This window comes from Elephas maximus, chromosome 1, assembly GCF_024166365.1.
Source record: "Elephas maximus indicus isolate mEleMax1 chromosome 1, mEleMax1 primary haplotype, whole genome shotgun sequence".
In the NCBI taxonomy this organism is placed as follows: domain Eukaryota; kingdom Metazoa; phylum Chordata; class Mammalia; order Proboscidea; family Elephantidae; genus Elephas; species Elephas maximus.
In genome coordinates, this window is record NC_064819.1 from 142,221,358 (window position 1) to 142,235,973 (window position 14,616).

A 14,616-nucleotide genomic window follows, 5' to 3' on the forward strand; every position below is an offset into this window, starting at 1 on the left:
AAAGATGTTTACCTGTGTTTGCAAAGGCATTCAACTGTGTAGATCATAACAAATTATGGGTAACATTGCAAAGAATGGGAATTACAGAACACTTAATTGTGCTCAAAAAGAGCCTGTATATAGATCAAGAGGCAGTTGTTTGGACAGAAGAAGGGGATGCTGAGGGGTTTAAGATCAGGAAAGGTGTGTGTCAGGGTTGTATCCTTTCACCATACTTATTCAATCTGTTTGCTGAGCAAATACTCTGAGAAGCTGGACAATATGAAGAAGAATGTGGCATCAGGATTGGTGGAAGACTCGTTAACCTGTGTTATGCAGATGACACAACTTTGCTTGCTGAACGTGAAGAGGATTTGAAGCACTTACTGATGAAGATCAAAGACCACAGCCTTCAGTATGGATTGCACCTCAACTTAAAACAAAAATCCTCACAACTGGACCAATAAGCAACATCTTGATAAATGGAGAAAAGACTGAAGTTGTCAAGGATTTCATTTCACTTGGATTCACAATCAACACCCATGGAAGCAGTAGTCAACAAATCAAAAAATGCATTGCTTTGGGCAAATCTGCTACAAAAGACCTCTTTAAAGTGCTGAAAAGCAAAGATGTCACCTTGAAGACTAATATGTGCTGGACCCAAGTGATGGTATTTTCAATAGCATCATAGGCATGAGAAAGCTAAAAAATGAATAAGGAAGACAGAAGAAGAATTGACGCCTTTGAATTGTGATGTTGGCGGAGAATATTGAATATGTCATGGACTGCCAAAAGAACGAACAAATCCATCTTGGAAGAAGTACAAGTAGAATGCTCCTTAGAAGCAAGCATGGCAAGATAGTGTCTTACATACTTTGGATATGCTGTCGGGAGAGATCAGTCCCTGGAGGACATCATGCTTGGTACAGTACAGAGTCAACGAAAAAGAGGAAGACCCTCTACGAGATGGATTGATACAGTGGCTGCAACAATGGGCTCAAGCATAACAATTGTGGGTATGGAGCAGGACCAGGCAGGTTTTCGTTCTGTTGTACAGATGTTCGCTGTGAGTCGGAAGTGACTCGATGGCACCTAACAACAACATTATGTTTACCACAGGTAATTAACTATAAAGTATCATAAAAAAAAGTCTAAAGTAATCTAATATCTTTAGCTTCTTTTTGAACAAGACAAGGACCTTAACAGGCTTGAACTGAATGCAACGGATGGATGTCTCTGTTTTGTTATAATTGTTTAGAATTTTTTAGTTCCATTTGAAAACACACACACACACACAAGCAAGAAATCACTTTTCAATAAGGAATTAAATTAAATTTCAGTGATTAGTACTTTTTTTTTTTCTATGCCATGCTTTCCTTTGGGGTTTACTAATATTCCAGAGTTATGTCCTATGATAACATTTTAGTAAGTATCTACAGGTAGTAAACTTTGTTACATCTTTGTCTAAAAATATCTCCATATTCCCCTCATTCTTGAGGGACAGTTTAACTAAATACACACTTCTTGGTTGATTTATTTTTCCTTCTGCATTTGGAATATAGTACTCCATTCTCTTCTGGTACCTTTTATGTTTGTTTGTTAAGTTCAGAATTGCACATCATAACTGGGGTTCTCTCAGACACTCCAAGTCAGATAGGCAGCCCAGCAGAAATCCATCAAAAAATGTAAATGGTATATGTAAAAAACCAAGCATGATCAGGATCAGCAAGGATGGTGAGATTACATCTCACATACTTTGGACATGTTATCAGGAGGGACCAGTCCCTGGAAAAGGACATTATGCTTGGTAAAGTAGAGGATCAATGAAAAAGAGAAAGATCCTCAAGGAAATGGATTGACAGAGTGGCTGCAACAATAAGCTCAAACACCGCAATGATTGTGAGGATGGCGCAGGACCAGATAGTGTTTTCTTCTATTGTACATGGGGTCGCTATGAGTTGGAACTGACTCAACAGCACCTAACGACAACAACTTTTATATGAAATTTCCAGAATAGGTAAATTCATAAAAATAGAAAGTAGATTAGTGGTTGACAGGAACCAGGAATAGGGAGAAACGGGGAGTGAGTGCTAATGGATATGGAGTTTCTTTTTGAGATAATGTTCTGTAATCACATATTGGTGATGGTTGCACAACTTTGTTAATGCACAAAAAAAACACGAAATTGTACACTTTAAAATGGGGGATTTTATGGTATGTAAATTATATCTCAATAAAGCACAATTTAATTAAAAAAAAAAAACTATGGAGCACAGTCCTACTCTGACATACATAGGGTTGCCATGAGTTAGAATCAACTCAACAGCAATTGGTATGGTACGGAATGATAAGGATACAGGAATGTTCTGTAGAACCCCAGGGCAGGAATGAAACTAGGCCTAAGAAAAGTTCTAGAAACAGAATGGAAAGGCATTTGGACACTTAATTCATCTCATCTCTGTTCCTCTCTCAGTATATGGCTTCATATGTCTCTCATTCTCTCGCTCTAGCTCTGTCTCTGCCTCATACTCGCTCCTTTTCTCTAAGCACTGATTTTTTTCTGCTTCTCCAGTAGAACTGTTATGTGGAAAATGGCTAATCTATACCTCCCAAGGAAATATATACAGTGAAATCTGTGAGAGCCGGAACTTGAAAAGACTGCCTTGTTTTTCTGAGTTTTGCAAATTTTTCACCTTTGGCAGGGTGCAGTCTTGCCACTTTTCTATCGCTCTCTGGTAGAAAATATTTTAGTTTTCCTTCCCTACAGGTTTGCTTCTTACACATGTTTGGGTTTCACAGGTTTTACTGTATATGGGTGTATACACACACACACATCATAGTTCGGATGCCAGAGAGACTGAATTTTTTAAAACTCTAACTGGCCTAGTTTGAATCACGTGCATATTATAGGTCCAATCAAATTGTGTACGGGGAGGCAGGGCCAAGATGCTGGAATAGCCAGATGCTTTCTGCGAACCCTCTTACAACAAAGACTCAAAAAAACAAGTGAAACAATTATATTTATGACAAACTAGGAGCCCTGAACATCAAAGGCAAAGTTAGAAAACAGACTTGAGTGGCGGGGGAAGAAGAGACAGTTCAGAAATGGAGAAGAGCTGCCAGCCCTGAAACAGTGGAAGCCCTCAGGCACCATTCCTGGGAGTGGCTGTGGTGGGCCAGTAGTAGCATTCGGCCACAGTTTCCACAGGGAGAAGCAGCCAGCCACACAGCCTACTCACACCACTGGAACCAGAGAAAACGGCACTCTTGGCAAAAACTAAATATTTGTGTATATTTTACTGTGCCCCTTGCCCCCTAGCCGGCTTCAGAGGCTTAGGCACTGTTAAGCACCTGGAGCCATCTTCCTGGCCTTGGAGAAGTAATAAATTCGCAATTGGGGGAAAAGATAATTTGCCAGCTCCACTAACCTGGGGAGCTCAGGACAGAAGCAGCTCCTGTCCAGGCATAAATGGTCCATGTACTTTGAATACCTTTCCCCTCTGCATGGACATGTGTGGGCCAATTTCAGGAGAATAGGAAATTGTTGGGAGACTACAACTGTTTCAGCTGTGCGGTGGAGACTTCAATAATAGTAGGAGACTTCAACACACTACTTTCAGTGAAGGACAGGACATCCAGAGAGAAGCTCAATAAAGACACAGAAGATCTAAATGTCACGATCAACCAACTTGACCTCATAGAACACTCCACCCAACAGCAGTCAAGTATACTTTCTTTTCTAGTGCACATGTCTCAACCCACCTGGAGCAAAGGAGAGTGAAGAACACCGAAGACACTAGGTAATTATGAGCCTAAGAGACAGAAAGGGCTACATAAACCAGAGACTACACCAGCCTGAGACCAGAAGAACTAGATGGTGCCTGGCTACAACAGATGTCTGCCCTGACAGGGACCACAACAGAGAACCCCTGAGGGAGCAGGAGAGCAACGGGATGCAGACCCCAAATTCTCATAGAAAAGACTTAATGGTCTCACTGAGACTAGGAGGACCCTGGTGGTCATTGTTTCCCCCAAACCTTCTGTTAGCCCAAGACAAGAACCATTCCCAAGGCCAACTCTTCAGACAGGGATTGGACTGGACAATGGGATATAAAATGATACTGGTGAAGAATGAGCTTCTTGGATCAAGTAGACAGACGAGACTGTGTTGGCATCTCCTAATCGGAGGGGAGATGAGAGGGCAGAGGGGATCAAAAAGTGGCAGAATGGACACAAAAAGATAGAGTGGAGGGAAGGAGTGTGCTGTCTCCGGGAGAGCAATAGGAGTATATAGCAAGGTACGTATAAGTTTTTCTGTGAGACTGACGATTTGTAAACTTTCACTTAAAGCACAATAAAATTTTTTTTGTTAAATTGTGTACAGAGTTGACTTATTCAAAACAGTTTCTAGGAGCTCAGCCTTGACTGTGGGTCAGCAAAGTGGGTCATTGTGAGCTGAACACATAGATGTACTCTATTATGCTCATTCATCATTCCCAGTTTTCCAGGCTAAAAAACCTCCTAAGTCAGGTACGGACTATCCTGCTCTTTTTTTATATAGTGTCGCCAACATCTATTTCATTCTTCTTTCAAAATTACTCTTATCTACTCCTTCTCCATTCCCACTGCCTTTATCATGAACCAAATTTATAGTTAAAAATGGATATTTCAGTGTTTTAAATTGGAATTTCTTTTAACCATCAGTGAGGATAAACTTTTTTTTTTGTCTATAGACCATTAGTATCTGCTTCATTGGTCTACCTCTTTGTATTCATTATTCGTTTATCTTTTCAGATGTTTGTTTTCATATGGTTGCCTGTTGCTGTCAAGTTGATTCCGACTCATAGCGACCCTACAGGACGGTGTTTCCAAGGACTGGCTTCTGGATTCGAACTGCCAACCTTTTGGTTAGCAGCCAAGCTGTTAACCACACAGCACCACCAGGGCTCCCTTCTTATGGTAAGAGATCTCTAAATCTATGGCTGTTAGCCTTTTATACATGTTGTTGTTGTTGCTGGTTGCAGTTGAGTTGATCCTGACCCATGGCAACCCCATGTGTGTAGAACTGTACCACAGGAATTTCATGGCTGTGATCTTTTGGAAGCAGGTCACCAGGCCTCACTTCCAAGGTACCTCTGGGTGGATAGGAATCACTAACCTTTCAGTTAATAGACCAGAGCTTAGCCACTTGTGTCACCATACATAATATATATCACAGATATTTTTCCCAACTTATTTGCCTTCCACCTTTTTTTTAGTTTTGTTTTATACACTGAAAATTTTTAATGTAGTCAACTTTTTCAAATCTTGCCTTTATAGTTATTGCATTTGAAATTATGCCTAGAAATGCCTTATCACCCCCAAAGTGATATTTATATTCACTTATATTTTCTTCCATTTCTTCCCCCTGCCCCGCCCCCCCCCCCACCTGCCTTGGTCTTGTCTGAAATTTATTTCCAGTGTATGATGTAAGCTACAGATCAATTTTTTTCCAGTTAGTTAGCCAATTATCCCTGTACCATTTATTCACTTTCCCACTAATCTGAAATCTTTTATCATATTGTAAATACTACTATGCACTTAAAATTCCAGTTGTATTTTACCTTAAATGAATTCAGTCATTCATTTTGTAGGATATATTATTCCACATCTGCCACTAAGGAAAAAGAATTTTCCATCAAGTCTGAGAAACATTCTTTTGAGGGTCTTGACTTATAGAAATTATGGAGAAAAGTTTTTAATGTTAGTTTTTAAATTAAATACCATCATATAAATGTTTTTAGCTAATAATAATTGATGACTTTAAAGCAGCTATGAGCCAAATGAGAAACCCTGGTGGTGCAGTGGTTAAGAGCTTAGCTGTGAACCAAAAGGATGGCAGTTCAAATCCACCAGCTGCTCCTTGGACACCCCATGGGGCAGTTCTACTCTGTCCTATAGGGTCGCTATGAGTCGGAATCCACTCAAGGGAAACAAAGTAGAGGCAAATGAAAGAGTGGGGGAGACCTGATTTAATTCAATTATCTTACTTATCAAAAAGAAAAACTATAGTGAAGAAATTATATGAGGATTGCCAATCTCCTTTCCAAGAAAGTAGTTCTTACTGTTTTCTGTGTCTTAGTTATCTAGTACTGCTTAGTTATCTAGTACTATCAAAAATACCACAAGTGGGTGGCTTTAACAAACAGAAATTGATTTTTTCACTGTTTAGGAGGCTAGAAGTCTGAATTCAGGTCACTGGCTCTAGTGGAAGGCTTTCTATCTCTGTTGACTCTGAGGGAAGTTCCTTGTCTCTTTTCAGCTTCTGTTTCTTGGTTCCTTTGAGATCTCATATGGTGTGCCATCTACCATTTCTGCTTGCTTGCTTACTCAACTTGCTCCTTTTATACCTCAAAATAGATTCAAGACACACCCTACCCTAACATTGCCTCATTAATATAACAAAGAAAACTCACTCCCAAATGGGATTATAACCACAGATGTACACCAAAAACCCATTGCCTTCAAGCTGATTCCAACTCACATTGACCCATTGGAAGAGAGTAGAACTGCCCCCATAGGGTTTCCACAAAGCACCTGGTAGATTTAGACCATGACCTTCTGGTTACCAGCCTGAGCACTTAACCACCGTACCACCAAGGCTCCAAACACAGGTATGTGGGTTAGAATTTCCAGCACATATTTTTGGAGGACACAATTCAGTCCGTAACAATTCATTTATTTAAAAATTTTCACTTTTTTGCTCAATTCTCTTGATAAAATTCTGGTTGCAATCGGAGATAGAATGGGAGAGCTATTTATATGAAAATCACTACTTAGTGTTATGGAGAAAACCCACTTAATTTGAGGAGGTGGGTGGAAGAGGGGAACTTGAGATTTGTATTATGGAGGTTCTCTCAAGAAAAGGGTATAGAAAACATGTAAGTTGCACAGGTTCAGCAATATCCATGTTGAATGTGCTTTGACACCATTTGAGTTTGTCTTGTCTAAGTTCAAGACCGAGACCATTCCCAGGGATTTCAGAGAAAACTGAAAATCCCGCCAAAGTTTTAACTATTATCTCTAACAATTATTACTAATAATTTTTTTATTATTTTCTACTGTGGCCTCCGTATGCCAAGCACTGTACATGTAAGGGGCACCTTACAAACACATAGCAAATGTGAAAGTTGGTATTATCAGCATTGCTTTCTAGAGGAAGAAACAGAGATTCAGGGTAATCATGAACTGCCCAATACCAAAGTGGCAAAAAGTAGTTCATCACAACAGAACCCTCTCGAGAAACATAAAATGTAGCTTAACTAAATCACTGGCGCTGTGGGGCCTCAAAAAGATATTTGGTTTTAGTGCCTGCAGTAATCCTTCAGACGGGATTGGTAAAATCTGAGATGACAAACCCAAACCTACCTCGCTGCCCTGCTGTGGATTCCAACTCATAGCCACCGTGGCCAAAAAAAAAAAAAAAATACGTTGCTTGAGTAGATTCGGACTCATAACAACCCTGTACGGGCAGAGTAAAACCTGCCCACAGGGTTGCAAATCTTTACAGAAGCAGACCGCCACTTGTTTCTCCCGTGAGCTGCCGGTAGGTTCGAACCCCCAAGCTTTGGGTTAGCAGCCCAGCGTTTTAACCATCGAACTCTTTAACCACTACGCCACCAAGACTCGTGCAGAGAAGACAAGGCTGAGAGTAATTACAGACCTGCAACAAAGAAATAAGGACGCAATCCCACCGCGATCCTACCCCAGCTCCCCTCCCCAAACTTCTTAGGAGGCGTGTGCGTTTAGGGGCGGAGCTCACTAACAGGGAGGCTGCAGAGACAGCCCGCTTAGATTTTTGAGGGCGGTGAGGTAGACGTATTAAAAACTCGCTCGGCCAACACCTGTACGGGAGAAGCCGCAAAACTGCCCCACACCCGTACCTCGGTCCCTGTAGAAGCTGCCGGGTCTCAAAGCCCATCCCGGCATCCTTAGCGCCGGGCATAATTGGCCCCCTCGGCCGCCGTCGGCCTGGGGTAGCTATGGAAACTCGGCTGCCCTCGCTATGTCACTGCAGCAGGCCCCTCCGTCGCGGGTGTTCGTGGAACTGGTTCCCTGGGCTGACCGGGGCCAAGAGAACAGCCTGGTCTCGGACAGAGGGACGCTGCCTAGCCTCCCCCGTCCCCTTCCCTCACCACAGTCCCAAACTACGACCCGCGAGGTGCACGTAAGCGGCACCGCGGAGGTGTCTGCGGGCCCTGATCGGGCGCAGGTAGTTGTACAGGTGAGCAGCACCAAGGAGGCAGTGGCCGAGGCCAAGAAGAGCGTTAATCGTCGCCTGGACTACATCACGCAGAGCCTCCAGCAGCACGGCCTGCAGGTAAGAGCGTCGCCAGGAAGGAACTTCGAACCGGGCCGCACAAAGGGCGAGGCCGAGGGTAGTCCCGACGGGCCCCTGGATCTGGGGTGAGCGTAAGGTGGTCTTAGTGTCGGAGACGCATTTTGGCATCGATATTTCAGAGCCCCACGACCTGGCAGAGTGAACTTTTGACCAGTGTCTCTTCTAACAAAAAAAAATGGGAGAAATTATGGGCCGCAGGGAACTGGTAAAATAAAAGATTGCAAATTTGGATGAGTTTTTCTTTGGAGATATTTTCTGCGAGTGGTTTTGTTTTTAACCATAAAATGTTGAACTTGAAACGTTGGATGAAAATGCTTGCCTTGGTCACGTGCTAAACAGTAAGCGTTTTTTGTTTTTATTCTGTACCAGGAATTGGAAAGTGAAGAGAAAGGTCGGCCACGTAAAGCTTTGTTTTTAACCATAAAATGTTGAACTTGAAACTTTAGATGAAAATGTTTGCCTTGGTAACGTGCTAAACAGTAAGCGTTTTTTGTTCTTATTCTGTACCAGGAATTGAAAAGTGAAGAGAAAGGTCGGCCATGTAAAGCTTTGCCTTCCATGGTTGGTTCTTCAGTGTGTTTGTTTTGTTTTCCAAAGCCCATGTTAGTGGGGAAAAATAATATCTGGTTTCGTTTTACAAAGATTTCAAAAAAAATTCTCCAACTTTTTTAGTTTTGACTTTGTGTGTGTGTGTGTGCGCGCGCGCGCGCCAAGATGCCACATGTATGAAGTACCTGTACTTGCTTACCAGGGATGTCCATGACACAAGTCACTAAATAAATATTAAGACTTTATCTAAGGAAAGAAGGAAAAAAGTGAACTAACCTTATTTATTTTACATAAAGCTTTTATTTATTTTGTTTTTTATTAGGCAAGTTTTAATATCTCCATTTCTCCGACTTGAAGAAGTAATGGTCTGAGCTCATGTATTCCTGAGACCAAAATCTAGGTTGCTTCCTGCTATGCTAAAAAAAAAAAACCCAGTGCTGTTGAGTCGATTCCGACTCATAGCGATCCTATAGGACAGAGCAGAACTGCCCCCATAGAGTTTCCAAGGAGCGCCTGTCGGATTCGAACTGCCGACCCTTTGGTTAGCAGCTGTAGCACTTAACCACTACACCACCATGCTAGGCTCCAGATAATTACAGTAAAAGAAAATTAGGAACTATAGAGGTCAACCATCTCAGTTTCCTCATTTTACGGAGTAGGACCCTATAGGCCACAGGTTGTCATTTAACCCGGATAACAGTGAGTTCATAAAAAGTGCAGATATTCTTACTTGTGGTTTATTGCTAGAAATGCTACAACCCAAAAAAGCAAATTTTTATTTTAAGGAGCAAATATATTTGTACTGCATTTACAAATATAAGTTATTAAAAAATCATTTTGGAAAGGATTTTTCTAGATTTCACAGTTTAGGAGAATGCAAGTGCTAACTGTAAATGATTTGAATAAAATATGCAGCAAAATATTTCCTTAGAAAACTGCCGCTGTTTCGGTCCTGTTTGGGTAATATAACTAGTTCTTAAATTATTTACATAAAATGTATACTGAGCTCACACGGCTCTAACTTCAGATATGTAAAGCAAGATGGATTACTAACTCCAGCCTTCTGTAATTGCATCCAAATTCAGTATTCAAGGCAGGACATAGGAAAGAAAGTAATGTCTTAATTATCTGTGCTAATGGAGGAAAGCAGTCATATAGATACTTTGTTCAGTAGGTAATGCAAAATATTATTTATATTACCTTTCAGGATAAATTATAAGGGGTTTCCACAAAGTCCTTATTATCTTTTAAACTTTGGAATCTTGACTTGTAAGGTTTATTCCATCATTCCCCTCCTCGAAGGCTCCTCAAAGCCTTTAGGCTAAGGTCTAAACTCCTCTGCTTAATAAGTTGAGCCTAACTCTCCATCCTCAGTTCCTCATTTCCTGTCATCTCTCTCCCATCTTATTTTTTTCCTTTAAGAGCCAGCCCAAGCTTGCCTCCTTGGGAATCCTTTCCTAACATAACTCCATACCACACTCAACTCTCCGCTTTCAGCAATACTTATTACCTTGTATTATAATTATTGATTTACTTGTTCCTCCTTATTCTAAATCTTTCCAGAGCAGAGATTTGTCTTTTGTTTGCATTCATAAGTTACGTATCATACACGTCTCAATGTGTACTCAGAAAATGGTTCTCGAATGTATAAAAGGGAAAAAATGAATGAAGCACTAAATGAACTATTGGTTCAGCTATATTATAGATCTTATGGTTTTATGAGCTTGTGTGAGCATATAGCCATTCTTAATGCTGTTTTCATGGAAAACATGTTTTAACATTTTAAGCAGTATTTCTCTAAGACTCAGTTTCACTCACTCAACCAATAAATGTTTATTAATCATTTCCTATCACATCACTCTGTTCATTTTTAAATAGCACTCAGCAGATCTAATTATTTTGTTTTCTGATTTGTGTGCTCCCCCTTAGACTGTAAGTGCCAATATTTGCCTGTTCATCATTTTTTCCCCCCGATAAAAACTGCGTACTATTGCTAAGCCTTTGACAAATGTTACCTCATTTAATACTATTCCTACCGTATGAGATAGAAGCTTTAATTGCCATTTTACAGATGAGAATTTTCAGGACAAGAGTGATTACTGGCAGATAGTTTTTCCCCTACACAGGTAGGAAGTGGCAGAGTTTTAGACCCCAATCAAGATCTTTGACCTCAAAACCCATGTGCTTAACAACTAACTGCAGTATGTTGATCCTTTATTTTCTTGGCAGTGGGTGATTGAGATTTTAGGTAGAGGGATGTTGCAGATGCTGCTGATATTATTGTCGTTTGGTGCATCAAGTCAGTTCCAGCTCATAGTGACCCTGTATACAACAGAACAAAACACTGCCCGATCCTGCCGCATTCTCACAACCATTGCTGTGTTTGAGCCCATTGTTGCAGCCACTGCATCAGTCCATCTCGTCGAGGGTCTTCCTTTTTTGGTTGACCCTCCATTTAACCAAGTATGATGTCCTTCTCCAGGGTCTGGTCCCTCCTGATAACATGTTCCAAGTATACGAGATGAATCTCACCATCCTTGCTTCTAAGGAGCACTCTGGCTATATTTCTTCCAAGACAGATTGGTTCATTCTTCTGGAAGTCCATGACGTATTCACTGTTCTTTGCCAATGCCATAATTCAGAGGCATCAATTCTTTGGTTTTCCTCATTCAGTGTCCAGCTTTTGCATGTGTAGGAGACCACTGGAAATATCATGCCTTCAGTCAGGCACACCTTAGTCCTCAAAGTGACATCTTTGGTTTTTAACACTTTAAAGATGTCTTTTGCAGCAGATTTGCCCAATGCAATATGTCGTTTGATTTCCTGACTGCTTTTCTCATTGGCGTTGATTGTGGATCCAAGTAAAATGAAATCCTTGACAGCTTCAGTCTTTTCTCTGTATATCGTGATGTTGCTTATTAGTACAGTTGTGAGGATTTTTGTTTTCTTTATGTTGAGGTGTAATCCATATTCAAGACTGTAGTCTTTGGTCTTCATCAGTAAGGGTGCCAAGTCCTCTTCATTTTCAGCAAGCAAGGTTGTATCATCCGCGTATTGCAGGTTGTTAATGAGTCTTCCACCAATCCTGATCCCACATTCTTCTTCACGTGGTCGAGCTTCTCAGATTATTTGCTCAGCATACAGACCGAATAAGTTTGGTGAAAGAATACAATCCTGACGCACACCTTTCTTGATTTTAAACTGCACAGTATCCTCTTGCACTGTTTAGGCGACTGCCTCTTCGTCTGTGTATAGGCTCCTCACAAGCACAATTAAGTGTTCTGTAATTCCCATTCTTCGCAGTGTTATTCATAATTTGTTATGATTCACACAGTGGAATGCTTTTGCATAGTCCATAAGACACAGGTAAACATCTTTCCGGTATTGTCTGCTCTCAGCCAAGATCCATCTGACATCAGCAATGATATCCCTCATTCCACATCCTCTTCTGAATGCAGCTTGAATATCTGGCAGTTACCTGTTGATACACTGCTACAACCACTTTTGGATGATCTTCAGCAAAATTTCACATTCTTTTTGATCATCTGTCTTTGGAATGGGCACAGATATGGATCTCTTCCAGTCAATTGGCCAGGTAGCTGTCTTCCACATTTCTTGGCATAGATGAGTGAGCACCTCCAGTGCTTCATTCGTTTGTTGAAACATCTCAGTTGGTATTCTGCCAGTTCCTGGATTATTGTTTTACTTTTGCCATCACCTTCAGTGCAGCTTGGACTTCTTCCTTCAGTACTGTCAGTTCTTGGTCATATGCTACCTCCTGAACGTTGACCAGTTCTTTTTGGTACTGTGACTCTGTGTATTCCTTCCATCTGCTTTTGATGCTTCCCTCATCATTCAACATTTTCCTTGTAGAATTCTTCAAAATTACAACTCAAGGCTTGAATTTTTCTTCAGTTCTTTCAACTTGAGAAATGCCAAATGTGTTCTTCCCTTTTGTTTTTCTAACTCCAGGTCTTTGTACATTTCATTATAATATTTTACTTTTGTCTTCTTGAGCAGCCCTTTGAAATCATCTGTTCAGCTCTTTTACTTCATCATTTCATCCCTTCACTTTGGTCACTGTACATTTAAGAGCAACTTCCAAAGTCTGTTCTGATATCCATTTGGGTCTTTTCTTTCTTTCCTGTCTTTTTAATGATATTTTGCTTTCTACATATATGGTGTCTTTGATATCTTCTCACAACTCCTCTGGTCTTTGGTCATTAGTGTTCGACACACCAAATCTATTCTTGAGATGGTCTCCAAATTCAGATGGGATATACTCAGGGTCGTACTTTGGCTCTCACGGACTTGTTCTAATCTTTTTCAGCTTCAGCTTGAACTTGCATATGAGCAATTGATGGTCTTTTCCATAGTCGGCCCCTGGCTTTGTTCTGTCTGATGGAACTTGAGCACTTCCATTGTCTTTTTCCACACATATAGTTGGTTTGATTTCTGTGTTTCTCATCTGGTGATGTTCACGTGTATAGTTGCCGTTTATGTTGTTGAAAAAAGATATTTGCAATGAAGAAGTCTTTGGTCTTGCAAAATTCCATCACGCAATCTGCAGTGTCATTTCTATCACCGAGGCCATATTTTCCAACCATAGATCCTTTTTTGTTTCCAATTCTGGCATTCCAGTCACCTGAAATTGCATGTTTGATCAATTTCAGGTTGCAGAAGTTGGTAAATATCTTCACTTCCCTCATCTTTGACATTAGTGGTTGGTGTGTAAATTTGAATAATAAAGTCATATTAACTGGTCTTTGTGGGAGTATGGACATTATCCTATCACTGACAGTGTTGTACTTCAGAATAGATCTTAAAATGTTTTTTTTGATGATGAACACGACACCATTCCTCTTCACTTTGTCATTCCTTGTATAGTAGACCATATGATTGTCTGATTCAAAATGGCCAGTACCAGTCCATTTCAGCTCACTAATGCCTAGGTATCGATCTTTATGTGTTCCATTTCATTTTTGACAATTTTCAATTTTCCTAGATTCATACTTCGTACATTCCATATCCTGATTATTAATGGTGTTTGCAGCTGTTTCTTGTCATTTTGAGTAGTGCCACATCAGCAGATGAAGGTCCCGAAAGCTTGATTCCATCCACATCATTAAGGTCGACTCTACTTTGAGGAGGCAGCTCTTCCCCAGTCATATTTTGAGTGTCTTCCAACCTGAGGAGCTAATCTTCCAACACTGTATCAGACAATACTCTGCAGTTATTCATAAGGTTTTCACTGGTCAATTTTTTCAGAAGTAGACTGCCAGGTCCTACGTCTTAGTCTGGACGCTCCATTGAAACCAGTTCCCCAAGGGTGACCCTGCTGGTATTTGAAAAACCAGTGCAAAGCTTCCGGTATCACAGCAACACATAAGCCACCATGGTACGACAAACTGACAGACGCATGGTGGAGATGCTTTTGACAGTCCTCTCAAATCCTCCTGGCACATTACATTTCTGTGCATGCAAACCCAGCTTCCATCTGTCATCATTTATGAATTCCTTGCCTGAAAGTTTTAGCTGCCTGCAAGTCTACTTTGCCTGCCAGTGGACCAGCTAGTAGTGCTGGGGAATTAACACAGCCTTGCCTGACCCAAGCAGTCTTCAACTAATGATTGAGGAGAGTAAGGTAGAAAAAAGATCCCAGCTTCCTCACCGTTTGGGAGATACAACTCTGAGGCATGTGTTCCACA

The 14,616-nt window shown here is 40.9% G+C and overlaps 1 protein-coding gene and 1 long non-coding RNA gene across 4 annotated transcripts in view; one reads left to right on the top strand and one right to left on the bottom strand.

The window, feature by feature from the left end:
- Nucleotides 1-8,018, bottom strand: part of LOC126082897 (uncharacterized) — a 30,218-nt gene extending 22,200 nt beyond the window's left edge. The window contains exon 1 of one of the 2 annotated variants that reach the window (XR_007518679.1): nucleotides 7,902-8,018. This is a non-coding gene — a long non-coding RNA (uncharacterized LOC126082897). The remainder of the gene's footprint in view (nucleotides 1-7,901) is intronic. The other variant, XR_007518677.1, reaches the window with a different exon arrangement.
- A 1-nt stretch (nucleotide 8,019) lies between these two features.
- IRAK1BP1 (interleukin 1 receptor associated kinase 1 binding protein 1) overlaps nucleotides 8,020-14,616 on the top strand; it is a 48,616-nt gene continuing 42,019 nt past the window's right edge. For both annotated transcript variants that reach the window (XR_007518676.1, XM_049896007.1), the window contains exon 1: nucleotides 8,020-8,338. Coding sequence is in view for 1 of the 2 variants with exons in the window: in XM_049896007.1 (XP_049751964.1) it covers nucleotides 8,024-8,338 (315 nt within the window). In the remaining variant the exon portion in view is untranslated. The remainder of the gene's footprint in view (nucleotides 8,339-14,616) is intronic.